The 24,684-nt window shown below is 56.1% G+C and overlaps 2 protein-coding genes across 2 annotated transcripts in view; both read right to left on the reverse strand.

Annotated features, from left to right (window-relative positions):
• Window positions 1-1,300: 1,300 nt before the first annotated feature.
• Window positions 1,301-24,684, reverse strand: part of BMP8B (bone morphogenetic protein 8b) — a 30,143-nt gene continuing 6,759 nt past the window's right edge. Inside the window, exons 2-7 of the mRNA XM_053920601.1 lie at window positions 19,041-19,230; window positions 18,497-18,645; window positions 9,829-10,023; window positions 8,918-8,997; window positions 8,011-8,121; window positions 1,301-5,179 (exon numbers count right to left, since the gene is read on the reverse strand). Coding sequence (XP_053776576.1) covers window positions 5,030-5,179; window positions 8,011-8,121; window positions 8,918-8,997; window positions 9,829-10,023; window positions 18,497-18,645; window positions 19,041-19,230 — 875 coding nt within the window. The 3' untranslated portion in view covers window positions 1,301-5,029. The remainder of the gene's footprint in view (window positions 5,180-8,010; window positions 8,122-8,917; window positions 8,998-9,828; window positions 10,024-18,496; window positions 18,646-19,040; window positions 19,231-24,684) is intronic.
• Window positions 14,428-16,033, reverse strand: OXCT2 (3-oxoacid CoA-transferase 2). Its single transcript, XM_053920622.2, has one exon. The coding sequence runs from the start codon at window positions 15,902-15,904 to the stop codon at window positions 14,525-14,527; it is 1,380 nt and encodes a 459-aa protein (XP_053776597.2). The 5' UTR covers window positions 15,905-16,033; the 3' UTR covers window positions 14,428-14,524.

A 24,684-nucleotide genomic window follows, 5' to 3' on the forward strand; every position in this document is an offset into this window, starting at 1 on the left:
CCCCTGAATAAGACACATGGTCCCACCCCCTTGCTGAGCTCTAGTCCTACCTACTGTGTGCGGTCACTGCTGGGAGCCAAGGCGGGCGGGCTTCTCTCCACTCCCCTTCCACGTTCTGGTTGGCTGGGGGCTTTAATGACCCGTCACCTGTGGAAGGCTCTGAGCAGGGACAGGCCTGCTGCCCTCTGGCCCCATGCTCTGAGGATGGGTAGCTCCTGCTGAGGGATCGTGGCATTCTGGCTCTGCCTCTGGCTCCCATGTATTAGATAGACTCCCAGCCTTCGCTGGGCGCCCTCTGCTGCAGGTGGCCAGGTTTCTGTCTCCTTATGGCTGGGATGTACCACACAGTTACCCATGAGCTCCCGAGAGACCCTCCAAGCAGAGGGTCCGGTCAGTGCACACCACAGCCACTGCAGGGCAGGCCTGGTGAACTGGGGACAGTGGCGGCCACTGCAGGGCTTTTACAGAACCAGGAAGAGACGTGTGTGGAGGATTCAGCACAGCCAGCCTCCCGAGAGAGGGCTGACTCCTGCGACGACGACCCTGCCGCCTTCCGCTCTTCCCTGAAGGCCTAAGGAGGTTGAGACGGATTTTCTGAAGTTTGGGGAGCTTGGCAGGTGTGGAGTCATTGGGTGCCACTGGAACCCTCTACAGAGAGAGGTAAACCAAGGATCAGAACATGACTGCAAAGGTCACCGGGGACAATGTGGCCTGTCTCCCACCCCCCCGTCATAATGAAGTCCTTGGAGGTTTACTGGCCTCCTGGCTCAGTCTATGGCAGGGGGCCCAGGGCCTTCCTGCTGCCTAGCTAGGCCCCAGGCCCTAGGCAGAGCCGGGGGAATAGTAACCTGGCTGCCGACTTCGGCTACTCGGCACAGCACCGGCTCTCATTGTTCAGGAGGGCTCTGGTCTATGGGGAAGGGACACCAGGGTGTTGTGGGGCCTTTGCTGCAGCCTGAAGGGCAAAGCTGCTTTCCTAGGACTAACTGACTCCCGCCTGAGGGCGTCCCTGTCCATGTAGCTGCTGTTCCAGGACTGAGGATGTGGGGCTCAGTTTTGCCAGTTCATTCCCTAATTGCTTTAGGGCTGGGCCCTGGCCTTCGACTGGCTTCTGATGGCTGCACCAAGGGAGAGACCCAGGGCTGTGGCCCCGGGATCAGTCCTGTGGCTGCTGGAGTTCCCTTTACCAGCCTATCTGCCTCCGGGTGCTGCTGGCACGAGGAATTGTGGGACCTACTCTTTTAGTGGTGAAAACTGAGTCTCATGGAGTTCAGGTGATAGAAAACTAGAAAGCCATGTTTTCAAAAAATATTTATTAACGGGGAAATTTTCACCATATAAGAAAGTAGGAGAAGCATATCTTGAAGTTTAATATAATATACCAATTTTGTAAAAATACCTACCTATAATATGTGAACCTCTATATGTTTATCCTAAGAGGAAAAAAACTAGAAATAAATTGACAAAATATTAAGTGTTTATCTGAGTCGTAGGACTATGGTGACTTGAATTGTATTTTCTTTGTTTTAAACGTTAAACTTCTTTCCAAAACTGCATTATTTTTATAGTAAATGAGAAACACATTTTTTAAAAAGGGTTAAGTGTTTTTACAAGGCCTTCGCACAAGCAGGAAAACCTGAGAAGGACCATCCCCTGTTCAAATTGCTCAGGGGCCCTGGCCAGGTAGCTCAGTTGGTTAGAGCATCATCCGGATATGCCAAGGTTGCGGGATTCATCCCCAGCCAGGGCACACACAGGAATCCAACAATGGATGCATGAATAAGTGGAACAGCAAATCGATGTTTCTCTCTCTCTCTTTTCCTCTATCTAAAATCAATAAATTAAAAAAAATTTAAGACTCGGTCCAAAAAAAAAAAAAATTGCTGAGGCACTTGTTGAGTACTGAGTGCCCTCTACAGGACAGTGGGGTCCCTGTGTCGGGGATCCCTGAAGTTGCACAGCCCCGGCGGTAGCTGGCAAGGCTGGGCACTTGCCTCAGGCCTTCCAAGCAGGTGAAAATTCAAGTCCTGCTCCCGAACGACTGCAGTGTGTACTTTAGAAGCCCAGCTCTGAAATAAATACACCATCACCTGTAGGACACATTCTGGAAGGAGGTTTAGTGGATAAGCATGGAAGGGGCACAAAATTAGCCAATTCATTTGTAATAATATCAGCAGGTCCCAGTTGTTAAGCATCTATAAGTCAGACATTGTCCTAAATGTTTATGTACACATCTGGTCCCTAGAACAGCCTGGAAGGAAAGAGCCCATATCCTGTTGCGTGGAGGAAGAGCCAGGATTCAAATTCATTTGCCTCCCCAAATCTATACTCCTGCCATGCTGCCTCTTCCCTATTTCTTAGGGATGTTTCCAGAAACTGTGACTTCCCTACCTTAGAAGACAGCTTGATCTTGCGGCCAAGGTTGCACTGCGGATATCAAGGCTGACGTGCATCGCTCCTTAGCCTGTTTTTCCATGTGCCCACCCTTCCTGTCATGTGTCAGTGACGTTTCGCTGCTGTCAGCGGGTGTGCACGGACCACCCTTATTCGTCCCTCTGGTCTGGCGTGACTAGATAAACAAGCCATGTCCCAAGCAAGAGAAAGGGAAATAGTTGCTTCTGAGCTGCGTACCTGCCAGCCTGGGCCACCCACCGGAGCTGCCACACTTGGCTCAGCAAATAAGATACCTCATGGGATACCATGCATGGGCTTTGTGTCCACAATCATTTCACTGCTCAGGGCTTTTTCTGTTTGATTTCATTTGGCGACTAGGTCTCAGAAGTTGCTGGAAGTCTGGTGGCCAGGTGGTACGCAATGATTTGCTGTTTTTCAATTGTTCTGCAACTCCTATTCATTCCTGCTGTGCACAGCCTGGTTGGTAGGGAAGGCGTATGTCTTATCTACAAACCTTTGGGTAATCTGACAGACGTTTCTGGTGCACCCCTGCCTACTCCAGGCCATTGCTGGGCACGAAATATACCGGGGGATGTAAAAATTTAGCTGTCAAAATAATTGGCTAAATTTTAAATTTGCATTCACCTAAAAGACAATCCTTGATGTTGGGAAGACAGAACTGTTATATAAGTACTAGAATGGCAAATAGGTTCCATGTTTGCCAATTCATGACAGCCACCTGGTTCGTGACTTGGATTTGTGAAGGCCTCCGGGGCTCTGCGTTCAGGCTTATGAGGCTGCATCTGGACTCAGTGCTCAGAAGCCAGTTCCCTGGCTGAAGGCCCACTGACGATCAGGAGTGCCCTGCCTTCATGTTAAAGATAGGGAGTGAGGCCGGAAGGAGGAAGCCACCTACAAGTTGGGTCTCCTGACATCTAGGCCAAAGCTTAAATCCCTACACTGATGGAGAGCTCACTACCTTACAGTATGGCTCCGTGGAAGGGTGTCTTCCTCTGCACTCGCTCCCAGCACCCCTCCCAGGTCCAGGTGTGGAGGCTGGTGTCCTGCAGCATGGCCCCAGCCTCCAGCCCCACCTGCTTCAGGCCTGCTCTCCCAGAGCCTGTCTTCAGGGCGCAGAGCGAGCCCCAGGGATGCGCGACCTTGCGCACACGGGTCGTTCTGCCTCTGTGGGCCATGCCTGTGGGTTGGGGCGGGCCCAGGGTCTGCTATTAATGACACAGTATTTCAGGGTTTGAGCAGCTGGACTCTGTCTGCTCCAGCAGGTAAATTACAGGTTTAGCGAGTCAGAAATCAAATAAACACTCCAACTGCCTCCGCTGCTCCAAGGAGAACAGTGGTTTCCGGGAACCTCCCCACCCAGCTCATCCTAATTACTGCCTGTCACTCCCCTGGGACAGGGGCCTTTTCTTTGGCTCACAGGAGCCAAAAAAACAGGATGGGGCTCTTGGGCACAGGGGATGACGCAGACTTTGGTGACCAGCCTGTTTTTGACAACTTACAGACACAACAGGTGCTGACAAGTCCCTGCCCTGGCCCCACACCGGGCCACAGGCTGCCCAGTGTCGCAGACACATTGCTCCGGGCAGACTGGATTGCTCCTTAGCAGGAGATGGCAGAGTCTTTACTTTAAATGCCAACTCGAATGTGCTGGCAGCGGCTGCCGGGAGCTCTGCTGATCACGCTGAAATTCTATCAGATTTGGAAGTACAACTATCAAGATTGATTATCGATGTCTGCCATTTGGAGGGGAAAAGAAAATTATGTCATCTGTGCTGGGCACTGTCATCCCGGCCCACCCAGTGTATTCTTGGCTCAGTGAAAAGATGCCTTTCCCACAGAGCTGAACTCCCCATGGTACAACGTAGTGATACACAATGGGTCAGTAAAGCCCCAAAGATTTCTTGTTTCTCCAAAGGCAAAATTTCAATGCACTGCACATCTTCCCCAGAAAGCGGGCAGATCAAGGACAGGAAGACAAGATAAGTGCCATTGGCCTTAGCCCTACAGCATGTCATTCATTCAGTTCTTTCTGGAGTTGCCCACCTGCCTCCCCATGGCCAGCAGTTTGGTGATTCAGATCTGCAGATATGAAACACGGAGGGCAAGTCTCTGCTCTTTAACGGAAGTGCCCAGCAATGCCTAGGTCTGCCCCTGAGAAGGGCAGGCAACCAGAGGTGGGCCAGACCTGTCTACGTATCCGCAACCCTGTAATGGAGAGCAGAGGGCCTGAGGTGGCCACCTTGGGCTCCAGGTCATTCCACATCTGTCCACAGCCTGGGCCAGCAATGAGCAAGGGCAGGTCCTCAGACAGGACTTTTGTGCCAACTCCAAAGTCAGCACATGCCACTGGGGGCAAGGGCTGGGAAATAACCCAGCTTGATGACTGAGACCACCGGGACTGGAGGCCAGAATCTATCATAGCCTCAGGCAGGGGAGGGGGCAGAGGGGCCCGAAAGGATCCAGCCCAGGTGGGAAGGAGGGAAGAGCATGGACTTGTAGATCTCTATGGACAACTGTGCCAGTCCTGTCTGTGGTCTGGCTGGGTTTGAGGGTCTCAGCCTCTGGAGAGGGGCTGGTCCTGGTGGGAGGAGCTGCAGCGGCCAGGGGCGGGGCCTCAGTGGCAGCCACAGGCCTTGACCACCATGTTGCGGTGTTTGCGCAGGATGACATTGTTGCTGCTGTCATAGTAGAGTACAGAGGTGGCACTCAGTTTGGTGGGCGCGCAGCACGCCTTGGGGACAGCATCTGGCTTCATCAGGTGCACCTGGCCAGGGAGGAGGTGGCACGCAGAGGTGTGAGCACCGTGGATTTCTCCCAGGCCCGCCCAGCCCCTGCCCCCAGCTCCCATCTGCCCCAGGTCTCCAGCTGCTCGCCCCTCCCCTGTTCCATTGACCTGCAGCCCCGCTTGACCCTACTTGACCCCTGCCCTTCCCTGCCCCGAGGCCCTTAGGGCACAGCCTGGGCACCTGCCTGCTCCCTGCCACAACCACACCCCTCAGACCCGAGGCCCCTGCTGGTCCCCAGCACACAATGCACCTGGTGGTGGGTCCCTCTGCCTGAGGCCCCAGGAGCACCGTCCCTCCGGGGTCCCCTCCACTCCTCCCTCCTCTCTGTGCCTCCCTCATGTCCCTGATCATGTCTTGGCCACCTTCGCTGTTTACCGTCTGTCTCCCCCTCCTGTGACCCGGCGAGTGTTCACAGACCAACTGGATAAAGCCTAGGCTTCTAGGTCCGCCCTGGGGTGTCCAACACTGTTATTTCTGGGAGCACTTTCACCCTCTAGCAGCTTCTAAGGCAAGCGTCACTCCGGCAGGTGAAGAACCTGAGGCCCCTCAGGCCCCGTGCGCTGTGGCCCAGGGGGACTTGGGCCCTGGTGCAGTGACCCTGCTACCTCCTCCGAAACAGCTTCACCCACCAAAAAGAGCCTGACTGAGGAGCTATTTCAGCCTCCGTACAAATATTTGTCCTGAGGCTTGGCAGCTTGAGCTGAGTCTACTCTGGACTCCTCGTCAGGGCCCCAAGCTGATGGCTATCGGGGGCAGGAGAGTAAAGGCAACCCGCTCCCCTCCGTGTGTGTGTGTGTGTGTGTGTGTGTAGCTGCTCCCAGCGCCCAGCACCACCCATCCCTCAGGGAGGCTACACAACAGGACCCTGATACAGCTGTCTGATGGGGGGACCTGTCCAGCAGCCTGGTCCTGTTCCCCAATGCCCAGCCTTGTCCCCGAAGCCCCAGCTCTGAGCCCGCCGGCCAGGAGGACTGTCAGCTGGGCACTGGGCTGGCTTGGGGCCCAGAGCCGCCCTGCAGCCCATTGAGGGAGGCCTCTGAGGGGATGTCCAACCAGACTGGGACACGGGGGCCATTGCTCCCCAACTTCCCAGCCTCCACATGTGATGTCAGGCCTTGGCATTCCCAGGCCCACGTGAAAGGAACCAGGCAACATGCCCTGGTGTGCCAGTCACAGGCTCTTAGTGGCTAAAAACTGGGTAAGGCCTTTCCTGACGCGGGACACTGGAGAGTCCCCAGAAAGGCAGGGACGCTGCCGTTGTGTCATTCCGCTCAGAAATGGCTCGTTTATCCGATCAGCGACAGAAAGAGAAACTGCCTTGTAGGGTTCCACGTGACACCAAACAGACCGATCTGCAGAGTCTAACGGGCCGTTACATTCAAGTTGCTTCCGAGCCCCCAGGAGCCCAAATCAGAGGTTCTGTTACTGCGGTTGCATCCCAGTCACCGTGGGCCCGTGTGTTCCTTCTGCGGAATGAGTGACCGGCGCTCTTCTCACGTCTTCACACATGCCCTGCAGCCGCCGTGCCAGGAGGGGAACGCAGGAGCGTCCCAGACGTGGGCCCTGCTCTCATCTCAAGGCCTGTGTTAGGGGCCCTGCCCACCCTGCGTCACCTCCCTGGGCCTTCCTTCACTCCTCTCCCAGCTGCTCCTGTGGGGGGCGGGGGGGGAGGTACCGTGGGTGGGTCTCTGCACAGAACGTTCTTCCTCCTCGTGTGGAGGCCCGGGCTTCCCTTCTCACAGGACCTGGCTCGTGTGTCAACGACAGCCCCCCAGAAGGCAGCTGCTGTCCTGTCTGCACCCACGACAGCCTGAGCACTCACTCCTACCTACCCACAGTGGGGACCTGGAGCCCGGACAGAGGTGTGGGAGATAGGGAAGGACGGGAGGCCTGGGTGGCTGTCACACACGGCCTGTCACCCCTGAGTTTCACCAAGGGAGGCAGCCCCTGGAGTCCAGCAAATCCCATCTGACGTTGAGAAAAGAGTCTGTACGGGGTCAAAGCAGCTTTCCTTACACCCGTTTCCTCTCGCCCTAAAGCACCACCTTGCCTACCTCTTACTATGTAAACATAAGGCTTGGGCGTACCAGGAACTAGGAGTCTAGGTGAACATTCTAGAAAGAAGTCTCAACACACACACACACACATACACACACACACACCATGTAAAACACTGAGCAATAAGCGGCAGCGATCATCCTCATAGAAATTAATGTTCAGCAGTAAAGTTACCCCAGATGTCAGCACATCAAAGGCCACACCATCTGTGGGAACAGGAGTGGGGAGGACCAGGAGAAAGGGCCCTGGGGAGTGACCGGAAGGGGGAGCCCGAGCCCAGAGGAGCCCTGTGCACAAGGGCTCACGGGTGACTCTCCACACTCACCCTGAAGAGGGTGGGTGGACACACACGCCTGCCCCATATGCACATGTCCCGGGAGGTCGAACACGCCGGTGTGCCGGGCATGCGTGTTCAGGGCACACGGGTGCCCAGGTGGGATGCCCGTCTGTTTGGGGGGTGTGCATGGGACCACAAGCAGGCCACCTGGGGGAGTCTGGGTCCCACCACACGTGCCTGCACGTGGGTGCACAGGTGAGCACGCCAGCAGTGAGTCTACAGACACAGCGAGGCCCCACAGAGACCAGCACCTGCACAGGTGTGGGAACTCAACTGCACCTGCGCGCAGCCGAGGTGCCATGTGGAGAAACCTCCCTGAGACCCCAGCAGGGGCTCATTCACCCCCTGCTGTCTGCGCCCCTCTCTGCAGGGCCCCCTCCCCTGGGGTCCAGGCAGGACAGGTTGGGTACTGACCAGGGACTGCACGATGGCGTGGTTGGTGGCGTTCATGCAGGAGTCCAGCGGGAAGGAGCACTCCCCCTCACAGTAATAGGCTGAGTAGCCTTGGGGGGCGATGACCCAATCCTGGGTGGGCAGAAGGAAGAAGGTGAGTCCCACCATGTGGCCCCTCCCAACCCCTCTACTCAGCACCTGTCACAGGAAGATTCAGGGTTGCCCCTCCCTCAGTCTCGGGGACCTGTCAACCCACCCTTGAGCCCCTCCTGGGGCAGGCCCCCCAGAAACCTGACATCCACCCCAGGACCCTCGGCAGACAGGACTGGAAACAAGCTCTGTCCCTGTCACCTGCTCTCAGCACTCAGCACCGCCCTCCCAGCCTGTCCCCCACGGCCGTGTGTCCTGCAGCTGCCATCGCAGCAAAGGCGGAGGCACTGCCGCCGGGCTTTGGTTTCCCTGTTGAAACTCTGACGTTTTATGGCTCAGGATTCAGATGATCTCCATTTTCATAATTTTACTGAAAAGCACTTTTTCACAATAAGAGCAACACATTTGCCTTTTCGAAAACTTGGAAAACAGAAAATAATACATGAGAAAATAAAATCCCCTACAATTCCACCTCCTCCTGGAGCCACGTACAGAGCTGAGGCGGGGATTGCCATTTGAGAAAGCGAGGGGAGCCCCGGCTGGTGGGCTCAGTGACTGAGCACCGGCCTGCGAACCAAAGTGTCGCCTCTTAGGTTCCAGTCAGGGCACAGGTCTCAGTTGTGGGCCAGGTCCCCAGTAGGGGGCACATGTGAGACAACAACACATTGATGTTTCTCTCCCTCTCTTTCTCCTTCCCTTCCCCCCTGAAAATAAATAAATAAAATCTTTTTTCTAAAAAGCCTTAAAAAAAAAAAAGTGAGAGAAAACTAGCAATTACCAGCCAGCCGAGGTCCTGGAAGCTGACATAGAGCTCGTGCCGACGGCACACCTGCCGGCCGTGGGAGCCGTGGACATCATCTGCAGGGGACAGCGGGTTCAAGGTCTTTTCTGGGGTCCTGCTCTGTGCAGCTACCACGGGGGCTCCCAGGGCGGGAATGCCCTGGTGGGCACACTTGTGGGATAAATACATGACGGGAAGCCAAACCCTTTGATCTCATAGGGCCCATCCCTGCAGCACTGCTGGTGCCATGACCCAACTCCAGAGCCTCTGCGGCTCCAGATGGCTCCAGAGTCACCGCACACACAGCCCAGCCCCCTAACGTCAGCCTGTGGGCCTCCTGATGCTCCCGAAACAGCCCCAGGTGCCTTTGTGCCATCAGGCTGGGGCGCCTCCTGTGTTCCTCCTGAGACACATCTTACCCTCACCCCACCTGTCCTGCCACACCCATCCCACAGGTCAGTGGCTCAACGTGAGCCAGCCAAAGGGCCGACTCCCATGAAGGAAAGGAAGGCACATGGGCAGGGCAGGCCCGTCCCCAGCCTGGAGGGTCTTGGCCTGGTAGGGAGACCTTTGCTTCAACAACTGTGTGTCCTGCAAGTTGCCTGGGAAAGAGCCGAGGGCCACAGGGCGGTGCTGCCCAGAGGGAGGACCCCTGATGCTGACGGGGGGCTTCTGGGGAGGTCTGGTGAGCAGGGGGAGGGCAGAGAAGGGACTTCTCTGTAGCAGGGGGCCTGAGACACAGTGCAATGGCTGGCCCACAGGGGTTTGGGGCAAAGGAGGGTGTCAGGAAAGGCGGCTGGAGGGGTGACCATTGGCCTGAGCCCTTCTGAGGGCCAGAAGACTCTGTCATCACCACTGGCCCCAGGCCAGAAGCCTGCGGGCCTCAGACCCCAGCTGCCAGGCCTCACCAAAGATCCCCGGGAGCTTGTGGGGCTGCGGCAGCTCGTTGGTTTTTTTCGGCAGCCTCCTCCTCAGGGACCTCACTGCCCGAGGGACTCGGGTGGGGTTGGGGCTCTCCCTGAAAAAAGTGACCATGAAAGGCTGTTTGGAGCGCGGCGCCCGTCGCCCCAGCAGACCGGCCAGGCCAGGATCCACGCTGCGCCCTGAGACAGAGAGAGGAAAGAGAGCGGTCACTTGAGGGCGGTGGCTCTGCACGGGGACACAGCCGGGACCTCTGCCAGGGCCTGGGCGGGCCCAGAGCACGAAAGCTGAGGGCCTTGGCTTCCTCACCTGAAGACGGGAGCCCCCAGTCCAGCCCCAGGCCCCCAGCAGGCAGGTCTGAAGGAGAGGGAGGGAGGAGGGCCTCCTGAACCACAGGGTCAGCAAGGGGGACAGTCGCATACACGGCCGTTTGTAGGGCATTTACAGCTTTCAGTGTCATTTCGCACTGAGGGTCTCACTCGTCTGTACAGTAATGCTGGACCTCATGCGTCACTGGGAACCTTCACAGTCACTCCGTGGTCTCCCAGACCCCACGGCCAGGGACCCACCTCGGTCTGAGGACTCCTGGCCCCCCCCCCATTTCTGGGGGTGTTAATGTGGGATGGATGACACCCAGCCAATTGGAGCAGCTGCCAGGGCCAGGGCTGGGCCCGTGCTTGCCCTGCTGAGCAGCGCCCAAGAGCGGGGCGCTCACTCTTCCCTGATGCCACAGACCGACTCTAGGCTCAGAGGGGCAAGGACTGGACCAAAGTCCCAGAGCCGGGCTTTAACCGACATCAGTCTAATTCCAGAGCCCAAGTTCTTATCCACGAGACCCGGGCAGTGGTTTAAAAAAGAAAGAAAGAGAGGGCTGCGGGCAGAGACCTGATTGGCACCTCAGCCCCAGGAAGAGTGAGGTCTATAAAAACGGGATTTCACCCACAGCCGCTTAAAGACTGAGGCCACCGTGAAGAACACTCATTAGCCTGCAAGTGTCAGCTCCGCCATGGAAACCGTCTTCCTGGGCCTCTTTGTCTTCCCAAATGAGCACCTGGTGTTTTCCTTGTCAAAGCAATATAGTAACAACTATAAAAAGGCTTCTGAGAAAAACTCATACACCATCATTTACTCGGAGATGAGTTTATCGTCATACTTTTAGGATACTTTCTGGCTTTCCTATAAAGAAGAGAATGAGATAGAACCTCTTAATTTTCTTTTCCTGTGGGATTTTGACAACAGGGGCGTGATTACTAACTCATTTTTCTGTTTCCTGAAACACAGGGCCAACTGTTGAACTTCCGTGTGCATTTCCTCAGCGCTGCCTCACTGACACACACACACATGCATGTGTGTCTGTACATAACACACACGCATTTGCATACACTGTGTGTGTACACAGTGTGCGTGCATACACATGCATGTGTACATATATTTGTTCCATCAGCAGGTCTGATGTGATCCTGCATCATACACTACAGGTCAGGGACGTAGCCTGCCCCGCCCACAATCCTGCTCAAAGGTCGGCTCTTAAATAGCTGGGCTTTAGACTGTGCCCATGGGCCTTAGTGCATCGAACAGCTAATTAGTCCTGAGACCAGCCTCTGACCTATGCCTTCGCCTGCCACAAAGCCACGCGCCGGGCACATCAGAGGCTCCACTCAGGACGGGACCTGCTAAGACGGGGGTTGCGGCTGCAGGAGCTGTTGCTGGAAGGGGCCTGGACAGAAGCCATTTGGGAGAGTTTGGGTCGTGGCAAGTCGCAGTCATGAGGAAGCAGTGGAACCATGAAGACACAGGCCGCCAGAGAGGCATGAAAGGCCTGGGAAAGGCCAATGAGGCCACGACGGGGAGGCAACAGTGCAGACAGGAGCGTCCAGGTGACCGCCATCACCACGGCACTGGAGTGGAGCTCCACGGCCTGGCTGACACATGGGGACAGCCTCGGGCCCAGGTAGCCCTCTGGGCCTGTGTGTGCCGCTGCCCGGTCCCTGTTGCCTGGACAGCCCTGTCCACTGAGGGGCCTGGGGACTGACTGGTGCCCTGAGGCTGTGTTCACTGTTTGCTTTTCTTTGTGCAAATGTCCGTTCAAGAGTTTTGCTGGGGTCTCCTGGGTGTGGAGAGAACAACAGAGTGGAGCAATTGGGCAGTGCCAGGGAGGCAGCAGGCCACCAAGGCAGGCCTGCGGGGGCCCAGGGGGGCCTCACCGAGGATCCTGACGAAGCTGACCCCCAGTTCCCACCTCACAGAAGCAGAGACTAGGCCCGTGAGAGCAGCACCTGTGCAAGGTCCGAAGCAAGCTGCAGCCCAGCCAGGACTGCCCTGCCCTTTCGCCAGCACGCTGTGCAGAGGCCTGGCCGGGGCGGGGCAGGGGACAGACCCCTGGTCTTTCAGAAGGCCCACTCTGGGAGGCCTGGGAAAGGACCCCTGGGCCCTCTTCCCAGAGCCCAGGGCTCCCTCCCAAAGAGCTCTGCTCTCTGCCCACCCCATCTTGAGCAGGGCTCCCCACCTTCTCCTGACTGTCATGGTGGTGGGAGGGTGGTGCTAGCTGTACACAAACACACCAGCTCTGGCAGGTCCCTTTCCAGAAAGGCAGTGGTGGGAGCTTAGGGGACTCCAGAGTCCCAGGCCCCTGACTCTAGACCTCACCATGTGAGGGTGCTGGCAGGCATTGGGTATGTGAGGCCCTGCCTGGAGGTGTGGGACACACAGGGCTTCCCCCGAGACCCATATGCACAGGCTGCTCCTCTGAGCCAGGTGGGCCCCATGAAACTTCCACCTTCACCCCATGTCAGAGGCTGCCCCATCACGGCCCAGGTGTCTTGGCAGCTCACTAGCCCTCTCCTGTCCCAGGGCAGGTGTCGAGCCCTCATTCATACCCCTCCCCAAATATGCCAGGCCCAGATGGCTGCCATCTCTCCCCTAGGCTCTGGGTGGCACCAGCCCCTTCCCTGCAGCTGCTGCCCGTCATGGGTGTGACCCTGCTGCCACGTTGCAGGGCACTCAGGGTGCATGGCTGACACCTGACGGGAATCCCAGCTGTTAACCTGGTCTATTTTTGTGCCGCAGGTGTGACTTCATTGCCTCAGGACGGGAAACTCAGTCCTTTTCCTTCTTTCTAGTGCTTAGCAGCCCTGCAATTGGCCTGCCCTGGGGCCTCTGCCTGCTCCACGCTGCTGGTGGGAAGTTCTCCTGACACCTGGGGCACCTCTGCCCAGAAGCCCCCACAGGTGCCCCTGTCCACTCGGTGACATTCCCTGCCACCCATCCTTATCTGGTCATGGTCCCTGTCCACTCCCCCCACATCCTCAAACTGTCCCCACAGTGAGCACTGTCTCCCACCTCTCCATCCCAGGATCCATCCCTTCCTTGGGGCTGAGGTCCCAGTGAGGCCTCCCTGAAAAGCCTTCCTTGTCCAGCTGGAATTTTCTGCTCTTACCTAAGGGGCTCATGGTGGTCGTGCGCCCCCTAGAGCTACGCTTAGGAAATGCGAGCTCCATGTCAGGTTTAACAGCCCTCCACCCCCCAAACACACACATATAAACTCACTTTTTTCTTTCTTGTCTTTGACACTAAGGATTCAGGATAAAATACCTCACAGCTGCTCTTGGATACAAAATAGCATTAACGAGCATCCGGATTGGGATCCACAGCAGAGAGGAAGGATCTAGGTGTCTGTTCAGGCTGACGCAGGAACACCATGAGTTAAGACAAGCAAACCCATCTCAGTCCATTGCTTAGGTTTCTAGAATTCTTCCCAAAACACTCCACAGCCTTTGGCAACACGCAGGTGGACGATTTATGGAGGAGACTTCCTGGTGGCTTGTCAGGCCTACCATCCCTCCCCCTTCAGTACCCCCCATTACCCAGTCACTGTCCCTCTCAGCAGGTCCTGCCTTCCTTCCAGAGACACCTATTTAGCAACGAGGAGGAGACAAGTGGGGCTGGAGAAGGTGAGGCTCCGGGGAAGCAGACTTTAGCCACAAAATGAAAGGCCATGAAAGAAAACCCAGAAGGGTCAAAAGAGGCCCTGGCTGTTGGGGCTCAGTGGACTGAGCGCCGGCCTGCGACCCAGAAGGTCGGTCTGATTCTAGGTCATCTCCCTCTCTTTCTTCCTCCCTCTCCTCTCTCTAAAAATAAATAAATAAAGCATTAAAAAAATAAAGTTGAGAGAAACTAGAAATAAAAAAAGATGGCAAAGGAAAGAATCTCTCATTCAGACAGCAAGTCTTCGGACCACAGACGGACTTCCACGTCCGTATGTTTTTCATGGGGCTAGTGAAGCGGGGCCCCAGCGCCACCCTGGGTGGAGCTGCTCCCTCCCTCGTCATCTTCCCTACACTTTTCATTCATTTGTTCACGAGGGAGAAACCCTTCCTCTGGGGCCATCTCAGGCTGCACAGATTTGACATAAACATCACAGGGAAGAGGGCAGCCCGTGTCCTCGTCGCCTGTAGCGGAGCTTTCTGGGCACTCACAGAACACACAAGAGAAACGCCTCTGTTCTCCTTTTGTTTTATTTGAAGTCATCTCCCTCTTGAGAGAAGAGTCTTTCTAGCCTGAGATGCCGGGAGAAACCTGGTGGGACTGCTTATGAAATGGAGAAAGGTGATTCCTGACTTCCTTCGGTGACATCCTGAGTTAAACCGAAAACCACAGCCTCTGAGAGCAAGGCCTCCTTCCCGGCTAGGGTGTCACCTGCCGCATGGGCCTGACATCGGGCGAGACAGTGAAGGTGCTCCCCGTGCTCTTTCTGATGTCCTCCACAGTCAGGCCTTTCCAGAGCTCAACCAGCGTCAGGCCTTTCTTCTTGTGCACGTCAAACACGGCCTTTTCCGTGATGATTCGGTCCACGCACCGCTTCCCAGTCAGTGGCATGGTGCATTTCTCCAAGATTTTCGGTTGGTTGGCCTTGTTGCAGTGTTCCATGGTGACCACTACTCTGGTCTTGACACTGGACACCAAATCCATCGCACCCCCCATCCCCTTCACCTTCTTCCCGGGGATCATCCAGTTGGCCAGGTCACCGTACCTGGAAACCTGCATGGCTCCCAGCATGGTCAGGTGGAGGTGTCCCCCTCGGATCATGGCAAACGAGTCGTCGCTGGAGAAAAAGCAGCCCCCGGGCAGCACGGTGACTGTTTGCTTGCCGGCATTGATGAGATCTGCATCCGCCTCGTCCTCTTTCAATGGGAACGGACCCAAGCCCAGGATTCCATTTTCACTGTGAAGGTGAACAGTTAAATTGGGGCTGATGTAGTTGCTGGCCAGAAGGGGGATTCCTATGCCCAGGTTGGCATACATGCCATCCTCAAATTCAAGAGCTGCCCGTTTGATGATTCGTGTTCTTATGTCATCCGAAGATCCAGCTTTTCCACCTTCGTCTTGCCGGGTCGTTAAGTGCTCAATTACTTTCTTATACTTCTCCCCCTGTATCACGCGATCTACATAGATGTGAGGAACATGAATGTCTTCCGGGGCAAACGACCCCACATCCACAATTTCTTCCACCTCCACCACGGAGGTTTCCGCGGCCTTGCACATGGGCACGTTGAAATTCCTGGCGCTCCTCCTGAAGATGACGTTTCCCGCACGGTCGGCCTTCCACCCTTTCACCAACGCATAATCCGCCGTGATGGCGTGCTCCAAGAGGTAGTGTTGCCCGTGAAACTCCCTCACCTCTCTGGGCTGACTCATGATGGCGATGTGGCCGTCATGGTCGTACCTGATGGGGGCGCCTCCTTCCTGGACCAGGGTTCCATAGGCCGTGGGCGTGTAGAAAGCGGGCACCCCGGCCCCGCCTGCGCGGATGCGCTCTGCCAGGGTGCCCTGGGGCGTCATCTCCAGCTCCAGCTCTCCAGACAAGAACTGCTGCTCACAGAGCACGTTCTCGCCCACGTAGGAGCAGATGATGCGGGTGATCTGCTTGGTCCCCAGTAAAAGGCCCAGCCCGAAGGTGTCCATGCCCACGTTGCTGCTGACCACGGTCAAGTCCCTCACGCGGGTCTTGAGCAGCGCCCCTATCAGGTTCTCAGGAATCCCACAGACTCCAAAGCCGCCGACCATGATCTTCGCTCCATCGGAGATGTCCTTCACAGCCTCCACGGGGTCTGTGTAGAACTTGGCGCGGGCACGAGCGCTGGTCACGAAGCGGCAGAAATTGCCTGAGCGGCAGGCGGGGACAGAGTGCCTGAGTGAAACCCCCAGGAGCTGCAGGGCCGCCATCCTCTGGTGCGGCTCTAGGGCCTGCGCAGGACTGGCCCTGCCAGGGACGGGCAGCGGCGTTTTGCGACCAGGGCCGCGCGTCACAGAGCAGGAAGGGCACCCGGGCGGTGATGCGCCAGCCCGCTGGCGCCCCCACACTGCCCAGACACGTTTCCCACTTGAGGAGCAAGCCAGGCATTCAGCCTCCAGGCACAAGAATAGCAGACAGCGAGATGGGAGAGTAGACCTGGCCCGGGACTGTCCACTCTGACGGTGGGGGAGGGCGGGTAACGCACCCAAAAAGCCCACCCTAGCTGGGCTTCCCCAGGGGCACCACTCAGAGGAAGACTCAGAGGTTCCTGTGGGGCTCCATTGCTGAGCTCCTTCCCCAGGTGGCCTGCTCCAATCTCAGGATTCTAAACCCACTTTTCCGCCTGTGGTTCCCACACCTGTGTCTACAGCATGCACCTGTCCCGGAAATACGTGGTTATGGACCTCTGCCAGGGCTATCAGTGGTGTCGGTCCGGATGGAAGTCTTCACTCCCTACCTCAGACCTGCGCCTCCTCTACTTTTCCCCAACAGGCAAGGGAAAAAAAGTATATATATACACACACACACACACACACACACACACACACATATTTAAATTATATATTTCAAATACATACTATATATAATATATAAAAATATATAATATAAAATTATATATCTCAACATATTTTATAAACATATGAATGTATACAATATAAATAAATGTATAGTTAAATCATGTATTTAAATATATAATATACATTTAAATTATATTTAACATGTGTGTAATATATATAAAGTGTATAAAATGTATATGGAATATATATATAATTTATATATAACACATAAAATATATAAAACATATAATATATACATATTTATTTAAATATATATAGTATGTCTACATATATATTTAAATCCACTGGCACACAGAGAACAGACTGAAGGTTGTCAGAGGGGAGGGGGTGGGGAGCTGGGTGGAAAGGTGAAGGGACTGAGAAGCACAAATTGGCAGTTACAGAAGCGGCACAGGGGTAAAGAACCGCATGGGAATATAGTCAGTAACACCGTCATGACCACACGTAGTGTCAGGTGGGGGCTGGAAATGTCCGGGGAGCCCTGGGTGAAGGACACCACTGTCTAAGCGCTACACTGCACACCTGAAACTAACACGAAATGTACTGACTGTAGGCTGTAATTAAAAACAAATCCACCGGCCGTCCACTTTACCCCCGATTCCTCTGCCCTCTTTTCTCCGTTTCTGCTGCTCCCAGCCCCCCACAGCCCTCACCTGGACACTGTGGCTCCCGGGGCCGCTCTGGCTTCACATCACTCTTGTCCCCCACCGTTTGCTCGGCCCACTGAGGTCAGGGGGTGTTTGTTTTATGCATACGACACATAAAGTTCTTACTTTACACTGGCTGAGACTACAGAAAAGTTGCAGAGTCGGTATAGGGACTTGCCATACACCCAGACCCAGTGCTCCCTGGGAAATGCTAACACTTCAGTTACTGTGTTACACTTGTCACAACGAATGGACCACCATCAATGTCTTCTTATTTTCTAAACAGCACCGCTTATTCCAATTTCGTTCGCTTTCCCCAGTGTCCTTTTTCTCTCCCAGGTCCCCATCCTCAGGCACCTCTGGGCTGTGACAATTTCTCAGGCTTTCCTTGTGTTTGGTGACAGTTCTGAGAAGTACTTGTCCAGCATTCTGCAGGCTGTCCTCCAACGTAGGTCTGTCTGATGTTTTTTCACAGTTACACTGGGGTTACGGGTTTGGGGATCTCACCCGCTCATATCTAGGGTGCACAGGAGCCACATGACTTACTCCTGGGGGCCTGGGTCACCTGGCTGCGGTGGTGCTGGCCAGCTTGTCCACTGTCAAGTTCCCTTCCCTCCCCCACACTCTGTCCTCTGGGAAGCGGGTCACTAAGGGCAGCCCACACTGAAGGGGTGGGAGTGAAGCCACACCTCCTGGCGGGACCTTCTGTGAAAAGCTGAATCAGATCCTGCATCATCCGCTGCTAGTAAATTCACAAAGCTCCCTGAAAACTCCAGCCCCTCACCTGGGTTTACCCCAACTCAGAACGCCCCTGCCTGCCTCTCTCAGTCTCCTCTCCGCCCAACCTCTCCCTGACCCGCTCTGCTCCAGCCATGGCAGTCCCTTGCTATGGTCACACACGCCAATCTGGGACCCACCTTCGGGCTCTCTGTCCCCACTGCCCAGGACAGAGGAGGCTCTGCCCCCAAATACCTGGTGAATGAGTGAGTGTTGTTTCCCACAGACGAGGAAACAAGGCTTGAAAGGGAAAGTAACCTGCCAAGGTGACAGCCGGCAAGCTGCAGAGCTGGGGTTCAACCCAGGCCTCTCTGATCGGAGCCCCCAGGGGAAGGTGCACTGCCTGACCCTGGCGTCTTACCGTCCTCTGTTTCCATATAGAGGCGGAGTCCCAGGTCCTTGTTACGGTTCAACAACCAGCGGTCACTGGCTGCTGTCACATCCAACACCAGCCAGCCTTCGTCCTCAGCTCGGAGCGTCTGAAGATCCAAAAAGAACAAGTCAGACTCCCTGTGGATACGAAAGAACAATTAACCGAAGCCGGCACAGCTGCCTCCGTGTTTCCAGTGCCCACCTGGGGGACCCTCGTGGGGCGTCGACCCTCCTGGCTCTGAGCTGGGCACCTTCTGCCTTATCTCACTGCATCTACCATAGAAAAGTGCCACTGCCCCTGTAGACAGCGGGGAAACTGAGACTCGGGAGCTCAGCGACGCGTCCAAGGTCCCACAGCCAGGACAGCAGGGAGATGGCTTGAAGCCAGGGCGCCAGGGCCTTGGGACAAGCATCCTTCATCAGAGGGGTGTGCTCCCAGGAAGCCCCACTCTGTCCTCTGGGAAATGTTCCCCACAAGGCTGGGCCAGACACACCGACAGAGGCCTGACTGGGACGCTGGGCGGGGCAGGCACCTGTTGGCTCGCTCCCTGACCACCTCGAACATGCTGACGTGCAGGGTCCTGTTGAGCGGGTGGGTGCTGGGCAGCTTGTAAATCCGGAACTCAGCAGCTGTGACCGTCTCCCCCGCCGGGATCTGGGTCAGGTCAAAGCGGAACTCCTTCCAGTGGGGTTCCTGGTGGCCCAGGGCGCGGTCGAGCTCCACTGCAAGACACAGCAGGCTGGTGTTCACCCCTGGGTTTGGGCTCGGGCTCCCGAGTGGCAGGGCCTGGTGGGAGCCTGGGGGGAGGCATTTCCTCCTTGGGGAACGGGCTTGACTCCGTTGTGCTGACAGGCCCCACGAGCCCCGTAGTAAGGTGCCCAGCACAGCACGTGCCACACCGTCGGGGCCAACAAGGGCAGCTTTCTGGCCCCTGATCCCCAAACCCAGCAGGGCCCTGCTCAGTCCCCGCTGGCTCTGGGACCCACAGATGAGGCAGAGAGGACAGTTCCCTCCTCTGGAGTGCTGGACTTCAGCCCCAAGGCAGAATCGGTCACGTGGTGGGCACGGAGCGCATTTAAGAGGCTACCAATGTGTGTGGATGGGATGTGAGGGACAGTGAGCGCTCACAGCTGACACTGGGCCTTGAGGGGTGACAGTGAACTTGCCAGGAGGTCATGGGAAAAAGATGCTGTAGAGGAAGGGACCAGCATAAGCAAAGGCCTAGAGCTGAGGGACTGATAGCACAGGCAGGAAAACAGCCATAAAACAGAGCAAAGGGCCAAAGGATGGCAGGTACTTTTGGAACAAAGATGAGAGAGGGCCAGAGGGAGGTGGAAAGGAACAAGGAGAAGCAAGGCAGGAGTGACAGCTGCTGGAGAGGCCCTGTCAAGTGCTGGGGAAGTCCCATGGTGTGGTGTGATCAGGAAGGCTTCCTGGAAGAGGTGACATCTGAACTGGACTTGGAAGATGGATGGAGTCTTGGCTGGTGGAGAGGTGGCAGGGAGGGCATTCTAGGCAGAGGGGACATCGAATGCACAGGATGAATGGTCCAAGGCCACCCACACATCAGCAGGGTTGGGTACAGGGTGTGAGTCTGGCTGTGGCCTGACTGCGGAGGGCTGGAGTTCCAGCCTAGGAGCATGGGCTAAGCCTCTGGCCTCTGGGGCCAGGGTTCTGGCAGCAGGGTAGCAGGTGGCTGGCTTGGAGTGGAAGCTATGCGTGGAGGTGGGGGTGAGGCACAGGCTGGAGGGGGACCCAAGGTGGCCCCATTGTGAGGGCTGGTCCAACACTTTGGGCAAGAGGCCTCGGGTGTGGAATAAATCCCACATATCCCCAGCTGCCGGAAACGCCCAGGACAGTATATTTAGGGCCGTCTCACTTTAGCCTTCTGTCACTTTCAAACACTAAAAATCTGTGTTTCCGGAAAGCAGGGGCAGGAGCTGCCCAGCACCTTCCCCAAAACCCAACACTGAGATTTTAATTATATGTCTGTGAGTCTTTTAAAAAATTCTCTCTCTGGTTCCTGGGCTCAGTGACCACAAGTCACCAGGCGGGTGGCGGAGGTGGATGTGGGGAGCACTTCCTGTCCTCGCGGTGGGAGCCTGGTCCGGTGATGGATGGGGCACACAGCTGTGCTGCGTGGGGCCAGCGGACACACATGTTTGGGCAGGAGGAGATGAGTGTTCCATCCCCAAACGGGACAGGAGGAAATAAAATGTCCATCGTTAGGGCGCTGGACACGCAGCAAATGCCCATGGGAGCCAGGCTGTCTCAGACACGCAGGGTAGCGTCCGGTCCTCCCGCACAGGCAGCGAGCACAGAGGGCAGGGTTCTGGACAGACAGACACACGCACACGCACATGCACACACACAACTTTGGTGACAATTCCTGTGGATTCAGGGACCACACAGACCACACCTGCATGAATGGGTCCAGGCTGTTGCCTGTCACAGGGTATGGCACAGAGAGCAAAGGAATGTCACTCCTTCACCAGACCCCTTCAAAGCAGCATTAGGTGTATCCGTCCCTGTCCCCGAGCGCAGCGGGAGCTGACAGGTGGGTCACTGGGAATCTCTGCAGGAATCTCTGACGCTGATTTTCACGTTGGACCAGGGGACTGAAGGAACAACCCACAGACCTGCCACTGCCAGACACTGCCACCAAACCGTGTGGCCTCCCTCCTCTGCTGGGTCAAGGGCGCCTTGTTCACCTGAACTGACTCTAGTTCCAAACCTCCGTTCTGCGTGTTCTGATAAACCACCCAGTAGCTCCAGCACAGGAAACCGCCCATCCTGGCTATTCCAGGTAAGCTCTGGAAAGTGGGAAACTTTCAGAAAAATGATTTTTCTAAAATTGGTGAAATTGCCTGAAATGTGGAACTGAGGAAAGAGAGCAACTCATTCATCTGACAGCCAGTGGGGTGGGCGGGAAGAGGACACCTGTGGGTTTGCAGCTTTTTCAGTGGCTGTTGCTTCGAGTTAGGGGAGAGAGTTCCCGAAAGTGGTGTTCTGGGAAAGCATTTTCTGGCCCCTCCATTTCCTCCGCGTTAACGGTGCGCATCCAGCCTGCGTACGCCAGCGAGGCAGCTTCGGCAGCATGGTCACTGCACGCCTGGCCCTGAAGGCCCGTGCTTCCCCCATTGGCTCAGTCTCCTCCTCTGTGACCTGGGAATAAAGACATTGCCCAGCTTTCCTCACAGGCTGCGAAAGGGCTCGTGAACAGGCCTTGGACTGGGCGGGGCGGCCATTCGATGGGAGTTGAGGATAAGCCTGACTTGCAATCTCCGGACTTGGGGCCAAGACGCGACACTGTCAGAAAACCCAATGCTGTGGGGTGGGGGGAAGGGGAGACTCGGAATGATGTTTTTCTAAATAACTGTACTCATTTGCTGATTTATTTATGCATTCATTTATCAAGCTCAATTCGTCAAATTTACTAAGTTCTTACTGTATGTAAGAGTCTGTTCTGGACACTGGAAATACAGCCGCAAAGAGGATAGGGAAGTCAGGTGTCTACACTCGTGGAGTTTACAATGTAAAGGGGGCAGCAGAAGATAAACAAAAAAAAGCAAGATGGGGGGTGTCATAGCTGCCGTGAGATATAGAGAGTTATGGGATCCAGAGTAAAGGAAAGGGCTGGGGACTCCTTCCCGCAGGGCGGTCAGGATGGCATTGCTTTGAGAAACAGGTGAGAGCGAACGTGTTCACACACGTGGCTGGTAGGACCTGGCGATACCTCCCTGCAGCACCCTAGCAAAACTGCATAGGAATTCACCCTTTGACACAGCCACCCCAAGGACACAATGGCAGAGCCCGAGAAGCTGTGTGCACGAAGCTACTGTTGGGCACGGGGAAGAGACAAGGCTACGCCTGCTCAGTAGGGACCTCTAAATGTTTATTTTCCACAAAGTTATAAACTCTGCCAAAAATGTTCAAACACTGAACCAGCTTCTGTCTGGGAAAGCAGCAAACGAATTTAGTTCCTGAATGGCCTTAATGTGGCTTCCGGAACAATCAACAATCATGAATCACCATGCACTAACGGGACTCGGGGCCTTCTCCCCCAGCCTGATTAAACAGCCTCCGCGTCCCACATGTGCGGGCAGGGCCCCTGTGGGCAGGAGGCAGCCTCTGAGGCCCTGCACCCGCCACTCACAGGCTGCACCTCCAGAGGCCACACCCTGTGTCCACCAGCCCGACACCAGCAAAGCCTTTGGCTATTTTTGTGCCCTGGACAAAATTTAGAGTCACCCAGATGACCTGAATCTACCTTGTTTCTGTCCAAAAAGTAAGACTGCAGAAGAACCCCTCTTCCTCCAGCCCAGAGTGACTGTTAAGAGAATAGAATCTTCTGACCTGTCCATCTGTCCTTCCTGCCCTCAAACCGTTCCCCAGCCCTGCGGCACCCCAGGAGGGGCCTAAGCTGGGCTCTGCATTCCAGGACCCCCCTGAGCTGGCCCAGCCCCTCCACTCGTCCTGGGCCTTCTGGCTGCCAACACCCTCCCCTGAGTCCCTCCTTGAAGCCACTCTCCCCTCGGTGGTCCCCATCCCATGTCTGAAGGACGCTTTCCTCTCAGTCCAGCTGTGAAAGTCCCTCGTCCTTCTCTGACCCCACACAGATCAGCCTGCCGGGGGCCCCCCCTTTCCCCACCCCGGGGCCCTGACCCTGCTTCATCTGCCCCCATGGCTGGAAAGCAGTTTGAGGGCAGGGACCCAACAGTGTGAAGTGGAAGCAGGAGGCTCCGTCCCCTTCTTCCCAAGGGCTGCTGGTCCCCAGGACAGTGGCTCAGCTGTGTCCAGCCCTCGCCGTGGGTCTGGGAGTGGCTTCCACATCACTGTGTGTGCCTCCATCAGAGGCCACTCATGTTTCTCACTTTCCTGTGGGCCTTGCCGGCCCTGAGGTGGAGGGCAGCCTCCCCTAGGGCCCCACAGGCAAACGGCTGGGCCCGTCTGGCTGATCCTGCTGGTAACAGAGGCCGAGGGGCCCACTTCAGATCTAAAACAAGACCCGGGTCCCCACGGCCTGTGCAGGCCCACGGGGGAGCCGCAGAATCGATCACCTGTGGATTCTGCACCCTGAATGGTTTCCTCCCTCCAGAAATCTCAGCGCTGCCCGAGAGCAGGCCCAAGGTTTCGTTGCCGAGGTATTTTTAGTCAGTCCTCATTACCGACTGTTTTCAGAGCTCTCTCCATAAATGGCTCTGCACTCATAATTACCGGTCCTGGCCTCAGACGGCTTCAGACCCCAAATTAAAAGGGAACACCCGCACACTCCACCACATCAAGCCCACCAAAGCCAAAAATAGATCCAAGGAGATGTGAGCAAGGAGGATGCGATTCCTCCCGTAAAAACCCAGGAGAGAACTGAACCGTGGGCGTTTTCCAGAAAGATGTGGCCTCGCTGACACATCCCTCTCTCCCGTGGGGAGTGTGTTCCCGTGAGGCGGTGGGCTGTGAGGGGTGGGCCTCCACTCGGGGTCTCCCCCCTGGAGGAGCCCCCTTCAGGAGGCAGGGGGTGGGCGCATTCTTTGGTCAGAGCTGGAAAGGCCTTCAGGCGACCCTGCCTAGAAGGGGAAACTGAGGCCCAGCAGGGGCAGAGACTTGCCAGGGGTCGCAGGGCCGATTAGAGGTCCTTCAGGTGGACTTTCAGGCTTGGAGCCGATGTAAAACGAGTGGCCCTAGAGTTCCTCTGGGTGGCAATACTGGGATGGGGGTCACCTGTCTTCAAGGTTCGTCTGTCAGCAGGTGCCCTGAGAATGCCTGCTGAAGCCACCTTCCTCCAGGCAGGACCCTGCAGGGACTCGGGGTCCCAGGGGAGGAACCAGGGACATGCTGCACCCATTGTCACCTTCCAAAATGACAGAGAGGCCTGGCCCCACCAGCCAGGCCAGACTCCTTCACAAGGTCCTGGCCCTGCCTTCCACTGAATTCCTCTTTTCTTCAACTTTGCCCAAAGGCCCTGAGCACCCGACTCACAGAGACCAGGGTGCACGGCAGGGGGAGGAGTGTGAAGAGTCACATTTGGTCCCTGTTCCCAGGTGGTTCGTGGTTTCCTGGGGAGGAGGACAAAGGCAGCAAACACACCCCGGAATCTACAGACAGAAAGCGACGAGAAGCCTATCACACAGACGGAGCATGAAGGCTCTAACCACGCAGGAGGCCTTGGCGGGAGGGGC

The sequence above is a fragment of the Desmodus rotundus genome, chromosome 3 (genome assembly GCF_022682495.2).
Source record: "Desmodus rotundus isolate HL8 chromosome 3, HLdesRot8A.1, whole genome shotgun sequence".
NCBI lineage: Eukaryota > Metazoa > Chordata > Mammalia > Chiroptera > Phyllostomidae > Desmodus > Desmodus rotundus.